Raw genomic sequence first — 23,456 nt, 5'->3', positions numbered from 1 at the left:
TTGGAAATGCAGCAGATTTCTGAGTCTGCCACCACTGGGTTCTAGGAGCTGTCAGTCTGCGGTAGGCAGAGTTTCTATTGGTTGGGCTGGAGGCGGGGACCGGAGCTCACTATAAAAGATGGGGCCGGTCAAGGCGCGCGGAGCTGCTGACAGGACCTGGTCAGAAGGGGTCCCTTTAGCAGAGCTTCAGCCAGAGCGCCCAGGGCAGCACGAAGCAGCCGCTCGAGGCGCGCACTTACTCCTTCAAGCCCGCTAGGGCGCCTGCCCCGGAGCCCGGCAACTCTCGGCCACGGTCCCCGCATCCCCCGAGGACCCTTCGCCTCACCTGCGCCTGCCACGCCCCGTCCGGCCGCCGGGATGAGCGAGGTGAGCCGTGCCGCACCGGATAGGAGGCTGCGGCTCCAGGTCCCCGGGAGGCGAGGGGTACTCTCTGGGTGGACGCCACTGCCCCTCTAGGACAGTTCCCAATCGCCCGTCTTCCTGAAGCTACTGGAAAGGGGATGCTTTTAGCCTACCAACTGTCGACAATGCTTTGGGGAGGGGGTGACTGGAGTCAGCTGTAGGCGGGAACTGAGCTCTCAGGGTGATAAGCTGTCTCTTGGGGTGCTAGTTCTCCGCATCTATCTTATTGCTCCGAGGTTACCATGGTTTTCCTTACTGTCCTCACTTCGGTTCTGTCCAGCCTACCCTAGCATTGTGTTGTTCTCCATAAGCAGCAGCCAAGAGCTCCATCCCTGGCCCTTTTCACTCATTCAGTGAGGAACATTGGGGTACCTGTCCTGCCTCCCATGAGCATTGGGGTAGAAGCAAGTCCAATCCCTGGGGAGATGATCCCTTACAGAGTAGACCTCCATCTTCAGCGCCTGCTACATCTCGAAGTCTTCGGACAGGTTCTCTGATGTTCAACCAGAGCCAACCCAGTCCTTTTAATTGGTTGACTCATTTCAAAGAACACTGTCCATGGTAAGACTTTGAGAAGACCTGTCCTATTGTCTGACGTGATTTGTGGCACCCCGGGCACATCCTCATATTACGACGAGGATTGTCGTCCCTGGGTGATGTTGGTTGGTATGAGCAGTAGCATCTCATGCTTTCATTCTGTGCCCTCTTTCCTAGTGAGCATGTCCTTGTGTTCAATCTGTTTCTCAGGAATCCACTAGTCCCTTGTTCTGCTACTTACTCAGTATGAAGCCTTAGGAGCATCACAGAATTTTTCTGGGCTTCTACTTTTTCTCTGTAAAACGAAGGTAATTCTGGTTGTTCTAAAAGATTAAATTATATGTGCAAAAAACTTTAAGTACTACCTGGCTCTGAATAGGCATTCAATCTAGAGTCTGGATTAGTGATTGTGGGGTGTGTGTGTGTGTGTGTGTCTGTGTGTCTGTGTGTCTGTGTGTGTGTTTCAAGTTAGCTGCAGAGACCAGCATAAGAATTCCTAAGATCGCTTGGTGATAGAGCACTGGCCTCTAGTATGAGTGAAGTTCTGGATTCAATCTCCAGCGAGAGGAGAGAGAAATGGGGGAGGGCAGAGAGAAAGAGAGAGAGAGATGCAGGAAGAGAGAGATATGGAGGGGAGAGCGAGAGAGGCAGAGAGAGAGAGAAACAGAGACACACACACACAGAGGCAGAGAGACAGAGAGAATTCCCTGCAGCCTGGGCCCCAGTTTAGATAGGAAAGAAGAATATTTTCAGTAGTTCTGCTGACTCCTACCAAAAGTTATCACCTAGGGTGTCAATTAGTGCCAGCTGCTATGTTGTCTTGGTTGCCATGTCCACGGAGTTTATCCTGGGAAATCCAGCGAGTCTGGTGGGCTGCAGAGGAAAGACAGTAGCTTCCACGTACCTCAGCTTGTTGTGACTGTGACTGTGGCAATCTTGCAGAAAGAAAATAATCATAAAAATAAAAGGAGTGACTTTCTCTGGCTTTTTAGCTCTCCCAAGAGAAGAAGGGCTTTTTTCTCCCCCCACCCCCTTGGAACCAAGGTCTAGGGCTCAAACCACTCCTCCCACCATCGTGCTTCTAAATCTGACCATTTGAATCCAAGCCATCCCCCTTGGGAGTTTATCTGAGGCTCTGCTGACATGGTCTGTGGTTAGTTTGTGCATATGAGGAGAGACACATGGCCCCTGGGTAGGACAGGCATTAGAGGGCTTTGAAAGGGATCTTTAGGGGTGCAACAGTGGTGTTGTACGGTAAGGAGAACAATCTGGGGTGTGCTCGGGGAAGTCATACCTTGGGGCCACTCTTAGACAGCAGCTGAATTTGGCTAGCCTTAATTAGGGACTCTGCAGGAAAAAAGTGGGATCCTTTGGTGGGGACTCTATATGTAAGACTGCCCAGCCTCCTAAGCTGTCAGAGAAAAACGGTTCCAGCTAGCAATTTAGCCATCCAAGTTGCCTCCTATTGCAGAGAGGAGCCTTGCTTCAGGGATGATTATTTATAATATCCAGAGGCAGCCACCTGGGTGTACACAGAGACCAGCTGTTTTGAAATCAGAGCCCCAAGGGGGGATCTCTGTTTCCCCACAGTCTAAGAACCAGTCTGTTTTCTTCCTCTTGTAAAAAAAAAAAAAAAAAAAAAAAAACTCTGATAAAAGCGGAAGTGTTGCCCAGAGCTCTGGAGCTCTGGGGAGACTCCAAAGGGCTTTACTTCTCCATCAAGTTGATGTGCCCAGGCCAGGAAAGCCGTGTACCCTGAATCTTATGTAAGTTTCACCTCCCCCACCTGCTTATTTCCTTGCTTCAGAGACACTGCACAAAATGGGATTGGGGATGTGTTTAAGAGATTCACATTTCAACTGAGGAACGACTAGAGGTGGTGGGGTGGGGACTCTTGACCAGGGCGACTGGAAGTGTGAGGGTCCCGGTAGAGCTGCTGAGCAGGACTGCTCGCTCTGTTTCCCCTTGGTGGCTCTCTGCTGTCACTCAGTACTGCAGCAGAGCGTTTCCCTGTGTCTCCACGCTCCTGTGCTGAGGAGCTGCGGGGACCATCGCCAGCTCATCTGTGTTCACAGCTGGAGGCAGGACTTGATTGCTGTGAATCATAGTCTGTCTCCTGTCGTTTAATAACTTTCCCCTGGTTCCTGTGAAGCTTGGCTATAGGAAATCCATCAGTCCCCTGGGGCTCTTTCCTCTAATCCCTTTTTATGCAGCATAACTGGCTGCACGGAACAGAACTGCAGGGTTTTGCATGTTGCATTTTCTCATCTGTGAGAAACTTAACTGGAAGAATCCTCTGGTCCAGCAGTCACTCTCCTGAAATGGGAGCCACGATGACAATCCCCCACAGTTCCTCACCTGAGTTTTAGCTGGCAGGGGTCAGAACAAGGGACAGATCCTCTAGATCATTAGGAGAGAACTTGTGTTCTTACCTAACGGAAACAGATATTGCTCTTTAGGGATTGCCTCGCGCTCATCCCACTCCCGGCCTTGCACATCTTCACCTGCAACCTTCCTCACAAAGGGCATCAATTAGAGCATCTTCTGTGAGCCAATTGTTAGGGAGCCTGTCATCCAAATTTATTTCTCTCTCTCTCTCTCTCTCTCTCTCTCCTCTCTCTCTCTCTCTCTCTCTCTCTCTCTCTCTCTCTCTCTCTCTCTCTCTCATTGATGGTTTATTATTAATATGGTTAAGTTGAACAAACAGCATAGGACCGGCTACTTACTATTAGAATTTTTTAAAATCTGTATTTCAAAACAGGGAAACCAGAATTTGGTTCACAACTTTGTTCGTCCTTTTTTTGCTCACCCATTTAGGTTGCCGGCTTTAGCGGCTTGAATAAGAATTTCTGGTGGTAAGGAGTTGATGGTTTTTCTCATCTTGTGATGGGGGGGGGGCAGGCGTCTAAAGATGACTCATTCTCCCAAATGGCAGCCACCATCTCACAGAATGTCGTTTCTGTGGGGCATGTGACCATGGGGGGTGTGGTGGGTGTGTCTGATGCGTCTCTCCTGCCCATCTGCCATAGGGGTGTGGTGGGTGTGTCTGATGCATCTCTCTTGCCCGTCTGTGGGGGGTCCTAACAATGGACGTATACAGACTGTAATCCTGGCTAAGGGGAAGAAAATAAACCAACAGCTCTCTTTTCAAACTGTTGATTCTGTGGATGCTTACTTTTTTTTTTATGTTCTACTTTTCTAAATTTCTAAATCGTTTTTTGTAAGTCTGGTTCATCATAGAAAAATGAAACTTTGTTTCGCAAAAATTCTTCAAAGTAGAAAGTTGGGTATATCTTCTACAGGATAACCCCAATATGAAATATCTAGACTGTATAGTGCCAGAGTTTTAGATTTGCTGAAGAGCTCTAAAGATCATCTGGCCCGATCTTATTTTACAGGTGAAGAACCTGAGCCAAAATCTCATTGAGTTTGTGCAGTACTAAAAGGCCAGGGCACATTACTGCTGCTGCCTCTTTCCAAATGAATTTTCTTCAGGACTCTTTTAACTGTTTACTCTGTTGAATCTGGAGGAATCTGATTCACATGCAGAGTTTTAAAAAGCACGGCACTGAGCCGGGCGGTGGTGGTGCACGCCTTTAATCCCAGCAGTCGGGAGGCAGAGGCAGGAGTATCTCTGTGAGTTCGAGGCCAGCTTGGTTTACAAGAGCAAGTTCTAGGATAGGCTCCAAAGCTACAGAGAAACCCTGTCTCGAAAAACCAAAAAAAAAAAAAAAAAGTATGGCACTGGAGATTGAGCTCAGAGCAAATACTTTATCACTAAGCTATCTTTTCCCTTTAAATTGTCATTTTTAATTAATTTATTTATGTAGACATATACTTCTACCATAACCTCCTCACATAATGGCCTCTACCTCCCAAATGGTGAGATTACAAGCATTCATCATCATACCCAGCTTTTTTTGTATGTTATTTTGAGACAGGCTCATATTAGGTTGCCCTTACTTGCCTTAATCTTACAATTTTACTTTTGCTCCCCCACTTCCCTTGGTGTCTGACACAGGATCCCACTATGTAGCTCAGGCTGGTCTGGAACTTTCTATCCTCTTTGACTCCCAAGTATTGAGACTGCAGGAATGTGTCACCCTGCCAACCTATAGTGTAGTGTTCTCTCTCTCTCTCTCTCTCTCTCTCTCTCTCTCTCTCTCTCCCTCTTTCCCTGAGACAAGGTCTATTATAGCCCAGGCTGGTCTCAAACTTCCTGTGTGATCAAAGATGACATTGAACTTCTGATCCTCCAGCTTCCACTTCCCTAGTACTGAGATTATGAGGATGCACCACTAAGTCAGATTTTATGCAGCCCTGGGAATAAAACCCAGGGCTTCTTGCATGCTAGGCAAGCCCTCTACCAACTGAACTACATTACCAGGACCTGTCTGTAACTTCTTCTTCTTCTGAGACAGGGTTTTTCCATGTAACAGCTCCAGCTGTCCTGGAACTTGATTTGTAGACCAGGCTAGCCTTGAACTCACAGAGATATTCCTGCTTCTGCCTCCCCAGTGCTGGGACCAGAGGTGTACATCACCACTACCGGGCTTAATTTTTAATTAATATATTATAGATATTTTATAAGCAACAGAAACAGTGTGATTTAATAAGGGCTGAGAAAGAAGATAGAAAGACGTTTTGGACCCATAACACCTCTGTATTTATCAATAGGGTATTTTGGTAGAACACTAAATGTCTTAGTCACTGTTGCTGTAATGATACTCTGGCCAAGGCAACTTTTCTAAGTGAAAACATTTAATTGGGGTCTGACTTACAGTTTCAGAAGTTTAGTTCATTATCATCACGGCAGAGAGCATGGTGACACACAGGTAGGTGATAGAGCAGTAACTGAGAGCTACATCCCGATCCATAAACACACACACACACACACACACACACACACACACACACACACACACACACGAGAGAGAGACAGAGACAGAGAGACAGAGACAGAGAGACAGAGACAGACACACACACACACACACACGAGGGGGGGAGAGAGAAAGGGAGAGTGCCATGCTGGGCCTAGTGTAAGCTTTTTGAAACCTCAAAGCCCACCCCCAGTGACACCCTTCCTCCAGCAAGGCCACACCTCCTGATCCCTCCCTGGCAGTGCCACACTGTGGTGAGGCTTTCTTTTCCTAGCAGGAGGATGGTTAGTTTGAGCCCCCTGGGCTATGTAGCCAGCTCAGTACTGGTCTCAGGTCTGAGGGGAGATCCTCCATCAGAACACATATGAATAAACCAACAAAGACTAAGGCTGTGGCTCGGGTGGTGGATTGCTTGCCTAACATGGACAAAACCCTCCGTTTTCTCTCCAGTACTGCATAAAATGGGATCCTGTAATCCTAGCACTCCCAAGTTAGAGGCAGGGCAATCCGAAGTTGGAAAAGATCCTCCCCAGGTAGTGAGTTTGAGTCCTGGCTGTGTTACATAAGAATTTATGGATACAGATAGGAAAGAATATGAAAATGAGGAAGAGTAAACAAAACATCAAATGCCCCCCCCTTTTTGCACAAAATCTTCATTCCTTCAAAGTTCCTTTAAATAAATGCATAAAAGCCTAGACTCTGCGGATAGGTATGGTGGTGTGTACCTGTAATCCTAGTACTTAGGAGGTGATAGTTAGCAAGATCAGCAGTTCAGTACATACAGAGTTCAAAATCAGCCTGAGCTACATGAGACCCTGGCTCAAGACACAGAAACAACACCAAAACCTAAAACAGCAACAAAAGCAAGACAATGGATTTAGACCTGTGATCTTCTCACTGATCAGGCTTGCCCAAGCCTCGTTCCCTCCCTCCTTCCCTTTATCCTCCCTGCCTTCTTCCCTTCCTTCCTGCATTGCTAGCCCAGGCTGGTCCAGGCTTATTGGCTCAGACTAGCCTCAAACTCAGAGATGCTCCTGGCTCAGCCTCCTGACTACTGAGCTTACAGGGGTGAGCAACCACAGGGATGAGCATCAACTCAGTGGCTGATTTCTGCTTCCCACTGGGTGAGCCCTGAAGGCTTTCTCACCTGGTCCCCAACCTCCTCCCAGGGGAAGCGGTGCCATTTACCCTTCTATTGTGCTCAGTGCTGCCTCCCTCCCACACAAAGCCCTCCAGCTGAGTGTTTGCTTTGTAGGCTGTGGGGGGGATTAATACGGTTATTTTAGAACTTCAACACCATGGGTGGGATGCACATTGAAGATTATAGTAATAAATGAAGCTTTGGCATTACTCCCTCTCTCTCTCCCCCATCCCCTAGTCCTCAGTATGGGGTAAAGGCACAACGCCAAGCTGTGTGCAGAGTGCCACAAATAACCACTTATTAAACCGTAGCAGCCCTGGCTGGGAGGAATGGGCAGGGGCTGTTGATTCACTGCATATCATGATTTGGCATGGGCAGGGAATTCTGCCCTTGACTCTAGTGGGGGGTACTGCTATTCCAGGAAACAGTGGGGTGGCTGAGGGGAGAGGTACAAACCAGGGGACTATTCCAGGAAACAGGGTGGGGTGGCTAAAGGGAGAGGGACAAACAAGGGGACTGGGGCTGTTTAGGGTAAAAGGCGTCTGAGATACCAGTCACGTGGCCTATATTTTCTGTATGAGGAGAGGAATGTGCATCTGTAGAACCTAGAGTACAGGTTCCCAGTTCTTTTTCTGTTATTATCTTGAGGGTGACCTTGAGCAAATCTTTCTAAAGCAGTCGGAGGACTGCAGCTGGTTGCTGCGCTGGAAGAGTTGAAACACTTCCAACAGTACTCCAAAAACAGCAGTCCGGGGTCGCGCCGGGGCACGGGATCCCGGCGGCTTCTGTCCGGGCCTGTAACCGTGACTTTCCTTTAACCCTGGTGGAGGACACTTTCAGCACTCACAGACACACCCCGGTGGGCGGGGAGGAACAAAGTCTCTTACCACCGCCTGGAAAAAGATCCACTAACTCGTGCCCCCTTTAAAACATCCACTGACTTCAGATCCCCTTTTCTTCCTGAAAATGGAGTTGGTGAAGTCTCAGATTCAGGACAATACAAAAACAAAAGGCGGGGCTCTTTTCAAGCTTATTATTTAGAATTTTTTTCCGGCTTTAAGTTCTTTTTGGGTTTCTCTGCCCTGGTCTACAGAGACAGAACTGTGGGTATCCGTGGCTGCTCGTCGAAGTTACGTGATTGTATTTCCATCTGCACAGCACCCAAGTCATGTCATGCAAATGCAGGGTGCAGTTGGCCCGGGTACAATGGACTGATGCTCGCTTCTGAGGATCGCTGCTTTTAAACCGGCCGCGTTCCCGCTTTAAAGAGCCTCGGAGTGTGAAGAGTACAGAGAAAGCTGAAGAGTTTACCCTTCCCCAAACCGGTTTAACATGCTGCTTGGAAAAGGGGTGTGTGTGGGGGGTGACCCTGTCTTCCCCTTCTGGTGATAATGGTTGCTGTGGTAACACCACTAAAAGGGAAAGCGACAAAGGAAGAAAAGATACAAGGGAAGGGGTCAGGGTGAGTTAGTTCTGTACAACACTGAGCTATGGGGTACCTACTCCTCAATAGTGGCAGCTGGGAAGGAGCAGCTAAGCAAGACAATGCTGGCTCATATAATTATTTTTGGATTTTGTTTTCTTTTTTTCTTTTTGTGTTTTATTTCTTTTTTTAAAGACACAGTTTCATTATATAGTTCATGTTGGCTTTGAACTCATGATCTTCTTGACTCAGCCTCCCCAGTGCTGAGATTACAGGCATGCTATACTATGCTTGAACACATTATCTTTTGGGTTTTTGTTTGTTTGTTTTTGTTCTTGGGTTTTAATTTTTTCCCTTGGGGTGGGGGTTGGGTGTCCCAGGAATTGGCAATCAGTGCCCTTTTTTTCTTCTTTTCTTTTTCTTTTCTCATTTTCTTTTTCTTAATCAAGGGTCTCTCTATTATGTAGCTTTGGCTGTCCTGGAACTTACTATGTAGACCAGGCTGGCCTTGAACTCTCAGAGATATGCCTAACTCTGATGTGGGAGGTGATGTATGCTGTGAATGTGTTTTATTGCCATTGGTTAATAAATAAGATGATTTATTTATTTATTTATTATGTATACAATATTCTGTCTGTGTGTATGCCTGCAGGCCAGAAGAGGGCACCAGACCCCATTACAGATGGTTGTGAGGCACCATGTGGTTGCTGGGAATTGAACTCAGGACCTTTGGAAGAGCAGGCAATGCTCTTAACCTCTGAGCCATCTCTCCAGCCCCAAATAAGATGATTTTGGCCAATGGCTTAACAGAGTAAAGCCAGACTGAAAGAGATATATAGAGAAAGTAGGTGGAGTCAGAGAGAAGCCATGTAGCCCCCACTAGAAGAAAGAGATGAGCCTCCAGCTGGGAACTTTGCTGGTAGGCCATGACCTCGTGGTGATGCACAGATTAATGGAGATGGGTTAGTTTAGGATATAAGAGCTAGCTAGAAATACGCTTAAGCTATTGGCTAAACGGTATTGCAAATAATATAGTTTCTGTGTGATTACTTTGGTTCTGGGCAGCCGGGAATGAACAAGCAGCCTCTGCGAACATAACTCTGCCTCCTGAATGCTGAGATTAAAAGCGTGCTCCGAGGCACCTGGCTGCAGCAAGACTCTTAACCACTGAGCAATCTCTCCAGCCTCCCCCACCTCCTTTAAGATTTATTTTTATGTGTATATAAGGGTTTTGCTTGTGCGTATGCAAGTGAACCATGAGCTTGAGTGGTGTCCAAGAAAGCCAAAAGAAGGCACTATACTCCCCAGAAATGGAGTTGCCGGTGGTTGTGAGCCAGGATGTGGGTTCTGGGAATCAAACTTGGTCCTCTGTTTTAGCAGCAAGTATTCCTAACTACTGAGTCATCTCTCTAGTTCTAATAAGAAATTCTTAAAAATTTGTTTTAAAGCCTACTCTATGGTGAATCATGCCTACAGACCCAGCACTTAAAAGGTTAAGGAGGATTGCTATGAGTTTGATATAAGCCAGGGCCACCTAGTGAATTCTAGGTCAGCTTCAGCTACACAGTGTAAGGCCATGTTTCAAAAAAAGCAACAAACCCCAAACCAAACAATGAAAAAAGTCTCTGAATACAAATTCTTTATCAGATATGGGATTTGTAAGTATTTTCTTTCTGCCTGTAGCTTGCCCCTTTCCTCTCTTAGGAAAAATTCAGTTTATAATGTTTTTCTATGCGTTTTGCTTTTGTTATATCTAAGAAATTATTTTTAACCTAAAGTTGCAAAAACTTTCTCCCTATGCTTTATTTTAAAAATTTACACTTACTTGTAGCTACTGCTGTCTTGTTGAGGCAGGATTTCTTTCTTTCTTTTCTTCCTGTTTGTTTTTCAAGACAGGGTTTCTCTATGGAACAGCCCTGGCTGTCCTGGAACTCACTCTGTAGACCAGGCTGGCCTCAAACTTGCAGAGATCCACCTGCCTCTGCCTCCTGAGTGCTGGGATTAAACGTGAGCGCCACCACGCTTAGCTTTGAGACAAGGATTTCTCTGTGCTGCTGGCAGCCCTGCAGTGCTGCGTAGACCGTGATCTTAAACTTGCGTCAGTCTTCCTGTCTCTGCTTCTTCAATGTTTAGGTCCCATGTCTGTTTGTAGGGCATTTCTGGAAGGTGCAAATATAGTTTGAGGTGGGCTTCTTTGGTTTTGCAAACGACTGTCCAGTTGTTCCCTTACTGTTTGTTGGAAAGAAGATCCCTCCTCCCCTTCCTGTCCCAGCGTCTCCCCTTCTGCTCCTGTCACTTGTATTCCATCATTTTCTACTCTCCCTTAAGATCGCTTCCTCCCCTTCACGGTCCCCTTTCTATTTTCATCTTGCTCATCGCCCAAGACATACACACTCCCTCCCGTCTAGAGTCTGCATGTGAAAGAAACCTGCTATTCATCTTTCTGAGTCTGGTTTATTTCTCTTACCATAATGATCTTCCCTATCCTTTTAATAGTATTGTTCCTCAGACCTTGATCCCAGGCCCACCCTGCTTCTTTTCATTCTAATGGTGCTCGGAAAAGGAATTCACATCAAAGCAGGGGAACAGGCAGGGGAGAAAGGGAGTGTTTATGTTTGAGAGTAAAAGGAACTGATTGTCCTGATTCCTAGAAGAGAAAGAGGGATGAGCTGGGAGCTCAGATGGGACCGGACATCATCTGGATGCTGACAAAAGTTCTGGGAAGGTAGAGATGGGCAAAGTATATGTTTTCCTCTACTGGAATTGGAAGAACTAAAAAGGGTAGAAAGCTTATAGGAGAGAAATACTAGAGAAAGAGAAGATTGGTCCTGATCTGCATCTTAAAGCCTAAAGAAAAAAGTTCCCTAACCCAGCAGGCCTTTCATCTTCTATGCCCCAGCCCACATGGGAGGGGAGAGTCCACAACTTGGAGCTGCAGAGAAAACAAAAGGATGCTCATGGGAATTGGCACCTACTGCCAAGATGATGGAATGGAACATTGCTGGAATACATCAGGCCCAAAGGAGAGAGTGGCGGAGAGGAATACAAGAAGGTAGGCAAGGAAAGGAACTAGGGCTCTCTAGGGAAGGCAGGAGTTGATGGGCTTCACAGTTGCTAATTAGTGTCTGGTACTGAGGAGTGCGAAACAATTGGTCCTGTGTGGGCAATGACACCGAACTGAACCAAGCTCCGGGCTTGCTAGAACTGGAATAACGGTTTTGAATGTAAGCAAGGGAGTCATTTGCTGTGGAAAAGAGTGGGGTGATCTTGCACATGTAAGTCTCAGACTCACTCGGAAGGGCCAGGACTAGTCCCTGGAGGTCAGTTTGATGTGTCAAGAGATCCACATAGCAAGCATGGCAGGGGGCAGGGGGAGGGGAGTAAGCTGGATGGTCAGGTCAGAGCAGGAACCTGAGTGGGTATGCATTGGACAGGGATGAAGTCCTCACAGGGCGTGGAAGATGGCACCGTAAGGAGGAGGCAGGTTGCAGCTCCCCAGCGTTCCCCGTGGAACAGATGTGAAAAAGGTGTTTTGGATGTGCAATTGAAAAGCTAGACTTTGGAGTCAGCTGCTTAACTGTGGGTATAGAATTAGGTCATGATTCCTGAGATCTTCCTTCCTGCCTGGGGATTGCTGTGCTGTATGGGATAATCTGAATGGTCAAGTTGTTCATGTTAAACTTCTTCCTCAAGTTCATGCGGGTGAAGGCATATGTGCGCACATATGCATACTTTAGTTGTCACATAACATAATGTTCAAGAGCCTGGACTCTAGTTGTATGGCGCACGCCTTTAATCCCAGCACTTGGGGAGGAAGAGACAGGTGGATCTCTGTGAGTTCAAGGCCAGCCTGGTCTGTAGAGTGAGTTCCAGGAGATCCACAGAGCAAGCCAGAACTGTTACACAGAGAAACCCTGTCTTGAAAAAAAAAAACTAACAAACAAAACCAACCAACAAACAAACAAAAAGGTTAGTAATATTATCTATGTGGTAATAATTAACAAGGTAAGGTAACATTCCCAAGTCCTTGATTTCTGCCAGCTCTCCCTGTTGGATCCTGTAAGAAGAATAAAGACGTTGCTAAACCATTTACCATTGCTATTTCTGACCAGAAAGCAGCAGAAGCTCAGAGGTTTATGATCCACACCTGCCAGGAAGGAGGGTCTAAGAAGAGGCTGAGATTCGCAGATCTGTTGCGGCCCTTGAGTTGACATTGCTCCTTTGGAGAGAGAGGTGTTTGTAAGGGGTTTTCTCCTAGAGCCCCGGATGAACTTGAAGTATGGAGTCTGATGTCTCCCATACATGTACCAGACCACCCTCATCCATCTAAAACCGATGACTTTCTAGAAAACAGCCCAGAACACTGACGTAGAGGACAGGGACCTGTGAGCAAGCCCAGTACCATATAGAGGCTAGTCCAACTGGCCCTACCCCCAACAAGTCACAAACAGCTAAATCTAGAAACACAGTGCCCACAAGCAGCTATTTTGAGAGCTGTCCAGAAAGAATGGAGAGAGGAGGGGCAGGAAGAAGAGCCTCTAGCACTTTTCAGCTGATGGTGTGAGGGAGATTTCACGGGGCGCTGGGAGCAGTGGGGACCTTACCGTACCCCTTTCTGGCCTCCTCAATGGAAACTCTTGATCTTACATTATGACCTTTCATAAATATAACCCAAATGGAGCTGGGAACCCCTAGGGAGCCAGATCACAGCCACCACTCTATTCCGAGGCCAGGCCAGGCTCAGGAAAGAGGAACGCTGGCATATGGACAAACATGGCAGCCTGTGTGGTTCAGCCCTGACACATTTCTTGCTTAGAGAATTTGGCTCAAGATCAACTGACACGAGAAGGAAACAGCTTGTGTTAGTTACTACCAAGACAACTTATAGAAGAGTTTATTTGGGCTTATGTTTCCAGAGGGCTGGAGTCCATGATAGTGAAGTGGAGGCCGTTTGTGTCAGGGATTGAATGCTGAGAGCAGAGGCTGAGGGCTCATGGTTTAAATCAGGAGCACAATGTAGGGACAACGATGGAGGAAGGTCATTGGCTAATAAAGGAACTGCCTTGGCCCATTTTATTGGTTAGGACATAGGTAGGTGGAGTAAACAGAACAGAATGCCGGGAGGAAGAGGAAGTGAGCTCAGACTCCACAGCTCTCCTCTCCGGAGCAGACGCCTCAGAGAGACACCATGCCCCGCTCCTGGGCAGACACACGCGATGAAGCTCTGACCTAGAATCTTCCCGGTAAGACCGGTGCTCACAGATTATTAGAGATGGGTTGATCGGTATATCAGAATTAGCCAGTAAGGGCCAGAGCTAAAGGGCCAAGCAGTGATTAAATGAATATAGTGTCTGTGTAATTATTTCGGGGCATAAGCTAGCCGAGCAGGCGGCTGGGGTGTTGGGGACGCAGCCCCGCCGCCCTTATTACTACAGAGAATAAACTAGAAAATGGTGTTAGGCCTTTAAACTCTCACAGTCAGCCTGCCTCCAAGTGACATGCTAACCTCCACAAGCCGGCACTTCTTGAGTCCCACCAGCGTCACCATCTGTAACTGTATGGCTTGAATGAGAATGGCTCCCAGAGGCTCTTAGGTTTGATACTTAGTTCTGAGTTGGTGGAACTGTTTGGGAAGGACTAGGAGGTGTGGCCTGGAGGAGGTGTGTCACTGGGGATGGCTAGTGTCTCTGCCTCCTGATTGTGATTTGGTTTGAGATGTGAGCCCTTAGCTGTTCCTGCTGCCATGGCTTCACCCTGCCATCATGGACTTCAACACTGGAACCGTAAGCCCTATTAAATGCTTTCTGTTATTACTCTTCTTAGTCACAATGTCTTATTGCAGCAATAAAAAAGTAACAAATACAGTGTCGTAGTTAGGGTTTCTACTGGTGTGTGATAAAGCACTGTCTTAGTTCCGGTTTCTATTGCTGTGAAGAGACACCATGACCATGGAAACTCTTATAAAGGAAAACATTTAATTGAGGTGGCACCTTACAGTTTCAGAGGTTTAGTCCATTATCATCATGGCAGGGAGCATGGCAGCTGGGAGTTCGGCGGCATGCAGGCAGACATGGTGCTGGAGAATTTTACATTTTGATTCAGAGGTAACAGGAAGTAAACTCTCTCTCTCTGTGTGGCTTGAGCAAATATGAGACCTCAAAGCCCATTTCCACAGTGACACGCTTCCTCCAACAAGGTTACACCCACTCCAACAATGTCACACCTCCTAATAGTGCTACTCCCTTTGGAGGCCATTTTCTTTCAAACTGCCTCAAGCAGCATGACCAAAAGTAACTTCTGGGGGTAAGGGTTTATTTCATGTGGCAGCTTGTAGTCCATCATCCAGAGAAGTCAATGCAGAAAACTGGAAGCAGGAGCTGATGCAGAGGCCATGGAGGAGTGCTGCTTACTGACTCGCTCCTCATGACTTGTCAGCTTGTGTTCTTACAGTTCACACAACTACCAGCCCAGGGATAGCACTGACCACAATGAGCTGGGTCCCCTCACATGAAGAAAATGTATCGTAGACTTGCCCAGATGATCTGGCGGGGGCATCTTCTCAATTGAGGTTCCCTCTTCTAAAAGAATTCTACCTTGCCGGAAGTTGGTGGCACGTGCCTTTGATCTCAGCACTCTAGGGCAGAGGCAGGCAGATCTCTGAGTTCAAGGCCAGCCTCCTCTGCAGAGTGAGTTCAAGAACAGCCAGGGCTACACAGGGAAGCCCTGTCTCAGAAAAAGAAAAAAAGGACTCTACCTTGTGTCAAGTTGACATAAAACTAGGCAACACGTGCAGGGACAATACATATAAAGTATTCAACACTTTAGGGAACATTTCTCATTAAAATCATCACAAAATCCCCGTAGGGGAGATATTTAGCATGGGGCTCCAATTTTTTATTTTTAAAAAGGAGAAGTTGGGAGGAAGGGGAAGTTTTGATGGGTTAAGGCTATAAGCTTGGAGTCAGACAGAGGGATAATGGTTAAAGCCAGGATAACAGAGATTTGCTGGCCAAGAGGAAAAGTAAGGTTTGAAGTTAGAGAACATGCAACTATAGAACTTGCCTCTTGCTCCATGACTCTCATGTCTTGACCATTGGCCAGCCAATCTCTCACTACCCATGGTCGATGCTGTACATTTACAGCGTGAGCAAAACCTCTTGTGACAGCAGTACGGCACAGTGTAAGGTATGACCGATGAGACATTGATCGTGTGCAAAAATAAAGTAAAAATTAATTAATCCAAAAAGAGAAAAAGAAGAATGACTGGATCAGTCATCCTAGAGTTTCAAAAAATAATCATTCCTCCCATGAAGCTCTTCTGGTCTTCCCTGGGGTTTCAGTATCTTGACTGGTGTCTTTTCTTCTTTTTTAAACTTTTATTTATGTGTGTATTTTTTATGCATGCTCTGGATGCCTTAGATGGCTGTGAGCCACCATGTGGTTGCTGGAAATTGAACTGAGGACATCTGGAAGAGCAGCCAGTGCTCTTAACCGCTGAGTTCTCTTTCTAGCCCCCCCCCCCTTTTTTTTGAGACAGGGTTGCTGTGTGTAACAGACCTGGCTATTTTGGAACTCATTTTGTAGACCAGACTGGTCTCAAACTCACAGAGATCTGCCTGCCTCTGCCTTCTAAGTACTGGTACTAAGTGTGTGTACCGCCATGCCTGGTTTGGTGTGTTTTTAAATACCCCCCCCACTACTGTAGCTCAGGTTGGCTTGGAATTTGTAATCCTTATTCATTGGCCTCCCAGATGTTGGTATTATACATTTGTGTCTGCATATGCAGCCTCAGATTTTAAATTCTTATTTTTTTAAATATTTATTTATTTATTTATTTATTTATTTATTTATTATGTATACAATATTCTGTCTGTATCCCTGCAGGCCAGAAGAGGGCACCAGACCCCATTACAGATGGTTGTGAGCCACCATGTGGTTGCTGGGAATCGAACTCAGGACCTTTGGAAGAGCAGACAATGCTCTTAACCACTGAGCCATCTCTCCAGCCCCTAAATTCTTATTCTTTTATACACTATGTGTATGTATGTGTGTTCTAAAGCATATAAGTATACCTATATATTGAAGCTCCAGGCTAACTTTGACTATTATTTCTTAGGCTCTGTCTACTTTGTTTTTTTGAGTCAGGGTCTCTCTGACTCACTGGTAGGTGAAAGCCCCAGAGATCCACCTGTTTCTGTCTCTCCTTATGCCTTTTGTTTTTTTTTTTTTATGTGGTTTCTCGGGATTGGACTCAAGTTCTCAAGCTCACACAGCGAGCACTTCCTGGGCTAAGCTATCTCTCCAAACCCATCCTCTGATTTTAAAAAAAAAGATATAAGAGGTAAACAAATACTATCTTTAAAAAATATTAGACTCTATCAGTGTCTTCGTTAGGGTTTCTATTGCTGTGAAGAGACATCATGACCACAGCAACTCTTGTAAAGGAAAGCATTTAGTTAGAGCTGGGTTACAGTCCAGAGGGTTAGTTAGTCCATTATTGTCATGGAGGGAAGCATGCCAGCACCCAGGCAGACATGGTGCTGGAGGAGCTGAGAGTTCTACATCCAGATCTGAAGGCAGGAGGAAGAGAGGGTGACACTGGACCTGGCTCCAGCATTTGAAACCCCAAACCTACCCCCAGTAACACACTTCCTCCAACTAGGCCACATCTCCTAATGCCACTCTCTAAGCATTCAAATATAAACGTGTATGGGGGCCATTCTTTGTCAAATCACCAATCAGTTTATTGTTGTTTATTTGGTTCTCAGAATAGAAACCAGGGCCTCTAACATGCTAAGTATATACTCTACTACTGAGATAAATCCTCGCCCAGTCAGTACTGGTTTATGACCTTTTTTTTTTTGACAGTGTTTCACTGGTTGGCTTGGAACTCATTTTGTAGACCAGAATGGCTTCAAATTCATAGAGACCTGCCTGCCTCTGCCTCCTGGGTGTTGGGATTAAAGGTGTGCATCTCCATACCTGGCTATGACCTACTTTTAAAGACACTTTCCTATGCTAAATACAGTGTATCATCATTTGTGTGAGCATGTGTGTGTTAGTTACATGGTGGGGTGTGCATGTGCACATGGCGTGTGTACATACAGAAGCCAGAGGGATCCCTCAGGAAGGGTGTCATTCTTTGAATACATCCACCTATTTTGGGATGGGTGGTGAGACAGGGTCTCTTGTTGACTTGACACTTGACACTTCTCAGCAAGCCCAGAGGTCCACCTGTCTCTGCCCCTTCAGTATTGGGATGGCAGATGTGTGCCACCATGCCTGGGTTTTTACACTGCTTCTTTGTATTGAACTCAAGTCTTCGTGCATACAAGCTAACACTTTAGTAACTGAGCTATCCTCCCACTCCATAACTCACTGTTTTGTTTTGGTTTGGGTTTTTTTGAGACAGAGTTTCCAAGACTAGACCTCGGGTTGTCAGGCAGGCTTGCTGGTCAAGTGCTTTTACCTCTTGAGCCATCTTACAACTGTTTAAATTAACTCCAACTCTGCTTCTAAATAAGTAAACAAAGATGAGAAAGTAATTTAAAGTTAAAAAAAATATTAACATAAAATTTCAGTGAGGTGCTGGGCAGTGGCGGCACATGCCTTTAATCCCAGATCTCTGTGAGTCTGAGGCCACCCTGGTCTACAGAGTGAGTTTCAGGACAGCCAGGGCTGATACATAGAGAAATCCTGTCTAGGTAGCTCCCTCTCTTTCTCCCTCCTTTTCTTTTCTCTGCCTCCTAGCCCCACCTATTCCTCTACTACCTAGCTATTGGCCATTCAGCTTTTTATTAGCCCAATCAGGTGCCTTAGTCCAGGGCAAGGCAAAACAAATGTAACACATCTTTACATAACTAAACAAATGCAGCCGAAACAAATGTTACACATATTTGCCTAGTTAAACAAATGCAACATAAACAAATGTATCACGTCTTTGCCTAGTTAAAATAATATTCCATATCTTACCCTTAACTCTCTGATGACAGCTGTCCTTGTTTCACTGAGAAAATGGGAACACTCGATAGAGATCATCTGTACATTCCCACCATATCTGCCACCAATTTGCATCCGTTGCATGCTTTCGTTCCTCTCTGTTAATGCTGTGTTAGGACCCTGTCTACAGCCAACCCTTCCACTTATGTGCTGAATATCCTTTTCTTTCTTGCTCATTTGAGATACCTCTCTGGTAATTATCCTTTCTGTCTTCCATCATCAATTTTTCCTTCTCCACTAAATTATTCCCATCAGCATTCAGATCTGCTACTGTAACAGGCTCCTTTCTACAACCTCATATCCAGCCCAAACTATTGCTCCATTCTGCTGTCTTTAAAGAGAAAGCTCTTTTACAGAGTTCTGTGTGCTCAGAATCACACCTGCCAATCTAACTTGTTACCACGAAACTTTTTTATTTTTTTTAAAATATTTATTTATTATGTATACAATAGTCTGTCTGTGTGTATGTCTGCCGGCCAGAAGAGGGCACCAGACCTCATTACAGATGGTTGTGAGCCACCATGTGGTTGCTGGGAATTGAACTCAGGACCTTTGGAAGAGCAGGCAATGCTCTTAACCTCTGAGCCATCTCTCCAGCCCCACGAAACTTTTTTAAAACAGCTGATACTCTCTCTCTTCATCACTGTGATCCTAGTCTAAATGCCCAATGTCCTGCTTACAATGATGCCAGACCCTCCCAATTTCCCCCACAGGGAGACTCATCCTTGAAACACCTGATAGAGAGGCTGCCACGTGATCAGCCTCCTCACACACCTTCTGCCAGGCCTCCTGAGCCACGACGGGCTATATCCTTCCTTAAACCATCACTATCAAAACAACAACAGAAACATGCCAGAGTCGGGCATTGCGGCGCACACTTGTCATCCCAGAATTTGGGAGGTGAAGGGCTAGAGGCAGGAGGATTACTTCAAGGCCTACCCTGTCTGCATAGTGACCCCATGTCAAACAAGCAAGCAAATGACAAGAAAAGTCTCCTCTTGGATAATTAAAAGATATCCCAAACTTGTTTTAAAAACAAAAACAAACGGAAAAAAAAAAACAAACCTCCTGATCCTGTCCCTAAAACCCACACTATTAGCTGTCGTCTCTGTAGCAAGAGATGAGAAATCCTTCTTTTCAATTTTCAGGCCAATTCTCCTTCTCAGGAGGAGAATCAATTCCTTCTTTCCCAATACCACATATACAACTAAAGTCACCTTGGTCGCAATTTGAACATAGTACTCAAAACCTCACCACTGCCACTGTTCTTGATTCAAGCTACCATCTATCTTCTCTTGCTTGGTTTACTGCAGGAGTCCTGTGCCCTCCCCGCAGGCTTTCTGCTTCCTCTTTCATTTGCCTTTTGTGCAAATCAGAGTTCTGCAAATGGCTTTTACTTCTAGTCCAAGAAATCCCTTACTAGGTCTCCCCCAAGGCCCTACATAATCTGCTCCCACCCGTAGCTAGGTCTCTATCCATCCATCTTTCTTTCCTTTCTCCACTTCAGCTGTGCCTGGATCCTGATGGTCTTCAAAGAGGCGAAGACCCCAGGGTCTTGCCACGGATCTCTGCAATCTTTACCAATTTATCTCCTATAGCTGCTTGCTCAAGTGCCACCTTTCAGAGAGACTTTTCCAGGGTTGGTGATATAGTTCAGTGTTAAAGCACTGGTGTAGCGTGCATGAGGCCCTGGATTCAATCCCCAGTACATCTATATCATCATCATCATCATCATCATCATCATCATCATCATATGATGATGACCCCATAGTTCACCAGATAGATTTATCTTGATGATTGTGTAAAGGCCTGTACCTCTGTCCTTAGCTAGCAGTCATCACTTCCCTACCTTGCCCTCTTCTCTGGTACTTTTTAACCATCTTTTTTTTTTTTTTTTCTGAGATAGGGTTTCTCTGTAGCTTTGGAGGCTGAACTGAAACTCACTTTGTAGACCAGGCTGGCTTCAAAATCAGAGATCTTCCCATCTCTGCCTCCCCAGTGCTGGGATTTAAGGCATGGGCCACCACCGCCTGGCTACTTTTTTACCATCTACACCACAGTTACCTTGTTTGTCTCAATATCCCTCGAATGAGCTCTGTGAAGGCAGGTTACTTTATCTGGTTTGTCCTCTACAATCTCTGACATCAATAAATATCCATTGATTTAATTCTTTTTGAAAAAAGTTTTTATTAAGTAGCTTGCTACGTGGCCCGAGTTGGTCTGGAATTCATGGTAGTCCTCCTGCCTCAGTCTTGTGAATGTTGGGATTACAAGCACTCTCTATCATGCTGGGCTTATTGAATGAATGCTGATGATTTTTTTCATCTGATCTCAAAACCTCCTTCTTTGAAAGATGTGGGAAATCTGCCGGGTCATGGAAAACTTGAATGCGCATAAGAGATCTGGGACAGTGGTGCCTTCATCCCTCCATGAATTTCTCACACTGTGATTCTTCTCTTCCAGCTGAACACAAAAACACCCCCAGCGACCAACCAGGCATCTGACCCTGAGGAAAAAGGTAAGTGAGGCTGGGCTAGGCCATTAGCAGAGCTAATGAAGGGAGAAACATGATACAAGAACTGTGAATGGTTAGTGTAACACCCGATTTTGTGTTACACCCTCGGTACAGTTCGTGCGCCACAGTACTGTACGTGAGTCGGGAAAGGGCCTGGAGATCGAAAGAACACACAAAGAGACCTGGGTCATTCGAAAGGAGATCAGCCGAATGCCATTTATTCAACCTTGGGGAAATCCTTATATACCTAGCTGCTGCACAAGGATTTCCGCCCAGGCAGGTGGGAAATTACCATACCAACGATGGAGTAAATGCCCTACAGCTAATCACCAGGTGGGGCAGGGGGAGCACAGGAACAAACAGAATGCTTTAGTTAGCTGACCAGAAAGTGTCCTCAAGATGCACCCCAGGAACAAGGGTAGACCGGGCCCTACAGGTTAGAAAAGGCATGTAAAGTGACAAAGGGCCAGCGAGGTGGCTCCGTGGGAAAAGGCGCTTATTTGCCAAGCCTGGTGACCTCCGTTCAATCTCTAGGACCCACACGATGGAAGACAAGAAGTGGCACTCACAAGTTGTCCTCTGACCTCCACACACGGGGCACGTACAGATTCTGAAAAAAAAAAGTGATATATTTTAAAAGATTTGTTTATTTAAAATGTTTTCTATGTATGTGTGTGTGCCTGTATGAGCTTATGTTCACCACACGCTTGAAGGTGCCCAAAGAGGCCACAAGGGCTTCAGAGCCCCTGGAACTGGCATTACAGGTGGTTGTGAGCCACCAGATGTGTGTGCTGGGACTGTAACCATGGTCTCCTGCAAGAGCATTAAAGACTCTTAGCCACTGAGCCATTTCTCCAGCCCCATAAAACATCGAGCGATAAAAAGAAACTTCTCAGATAATCCAAGCCACTGTTCTCCATCAGACACTGAAGGGTGTGTGCGTTGGGATTTAAACCATAGAATTTAGGAATAAGTAATGAGAGAAGACATTTGTCATTTGATTCAAGGATAGCAAAACTTCTGGTGGTAATTATGCTAATTCTAAGCCTAGCACCCTAACTTTTAGAATCATCAGTTGTCTGTAATCTCCAGACTGGGGGAACCTCAAAGACTCTAGTTCTAAGTGGACTCTAGGTGCTGGGTTTGAGGTTTGAGAAAAGACGTGGAATCGGTTGGGTTGACTCATCAATCTGTCTCCTTCTGTCTACAGGGAAGGCTGGCAGCATCAAGAAGGCTGAGGAGGAGGAGGAGATTGACATTGACCTGACGGCTCCAGAGACAGAGAAGGCTGCCCTTGCAATCCAGGGCAAGTTCAGGCAATTCCAGAAAAAGAAAAAGGATTCCAGTTCCTGAATGGCCAGCCTTCCCTTCACCCTTCTACTTCCTCTCTCCCCTCCACAGCTCTGGCTCTCACGTGTCTTGTCCCTTTATCCCTCTGGCCTCTCCTAGAGGAAAGCTGAACCTTTATAGATTCTTTTCTCAGGCTCTCTTAAGCCATCACAGTAGTAGAGACACAGGACTTGAGAAGATGCCAGTTGATTGTCACTAGGCTAAGGGTGGATCAGTGCGTTGCAGAGAACAAAAGGTTTTGAGGTTTGACCCTCCCCTGCCCCTAATGTCAAGGGCAGGATGGGAAAGCCTTCAGGGTGCAGTGCTGAGGGTGGGGAGGTGTACTCTGCCAGATGCAGCACTCACGCTTCAGGTAACACTTTCTGGTCCTTCTGCACCATCCCTCCCATCTCCTGTGTTTCAGCCACAATGCAGCTGTCCTTTCCCCTGGGCAGACATAAATCAAGGAGCTTACAGAATGTGATGGTGCATGCCTTTAGTCCCAGAACTTGGAAGGTAGAGGCAGGGGAATCTCTGTATGTTCAAGGCCAGCCAGGGCTACATAGAAAGAGACCCTGTCTCAAAAAAAAAAAAAAAACCAAACCAAAAAAACAAAACCCTGCACCCCCCCCCCAAAAAAAGCAGCTTAATAAATTAGTGCATGCTGAGTAGATTCCTTCCAAGGAAGGAAAGCAGGTAGAGACAGGAAAACCTTCCTTCATGGTCCAGTCTGAGATCAGAGGAGTCAAAGATGGCAGAAGGCCTAGAGGCCATAGGTCAGAAAACATTTAGGAAGGAAAGAAAAGTAGAGAAGGGAAAGATGTCTGAAGCTAGAAGTTAAATTTAATTGTTAAATAAATACTACATGAGGGGCTTTCTGGCCATTGCTAATCTGCCTACCTCTTAATCTTCCCCATCTCTAGTCATCCCCAGAGCCACATGAGCCAAGTGACACCCCTATAGTTCTCAGCCACCCCACTGTGGAGTCAGGGCCAAAATAGCCACTGTAATGTGATTTTAGCATGTTTAATAATCATAACAATAAAAAAGCCCTCAAATGGGGCCACTGAACCTCTGCTAGTGTTTTTTCTTGGGTTGAGCACGAATGTAAGCCTACACTGGCCCAGGGAGGGCAGTGGAGAAACTGTATGGGTTACAGGGTGGCACAGGAAATTAACACAGCCGAGAAAATTTCCGCTGATGCTTAATCCTGCCTTCCTGCTCCTGACC

The 23,456-nt window shown here is 46.1% G+C and overlaps 1 protein-coding gene across 1 annotated transcript; it reads left to right on the top strand.

Moving 5' to 3' along the window:
- Positions 1–139: 139 nt before the first annotated feature.
- Positions 140–22,846, top strand: Pcp4l1 (Purkinje cell protein 4 like 1). Its single transcript, XM_075989079.1, has 3 exons — positions 140–366; positions 20,846–20,900; positions 22,108–22,846. Exons 1-3 carry the CDS (start codon positions 358–360, stop codon positions 22,248–22,250), a joined length of 207 nt encoding a protein of 68 aa, XP_075845194.1. The 5' UTR covers positions 140–357; the 3' UTR covers positions 22,251–22,846.
- Positions 22,847–23,456: the final 610 nt, after the last annotated feature.

The sequence above is a fragment of the Microtus pennsylvanicus genome, chromosome 10 (genome assembly GCF_037038515.1).
Source record: "Microtus pennsylvanicus isolate mMicPen1 chromosome 10, mMicPen1.hap1, whole genome shotgun sequence".
Taxonomy (NCBI): Eukaryota; Metazoa; Chordata; class Mammalia; order Rodentia; family Cricetidae; genus Microtus; species Microtus pennsylvanicus.
This window is presented reverse-complemented; position numbering and strand designations above follow the sequence as displayed.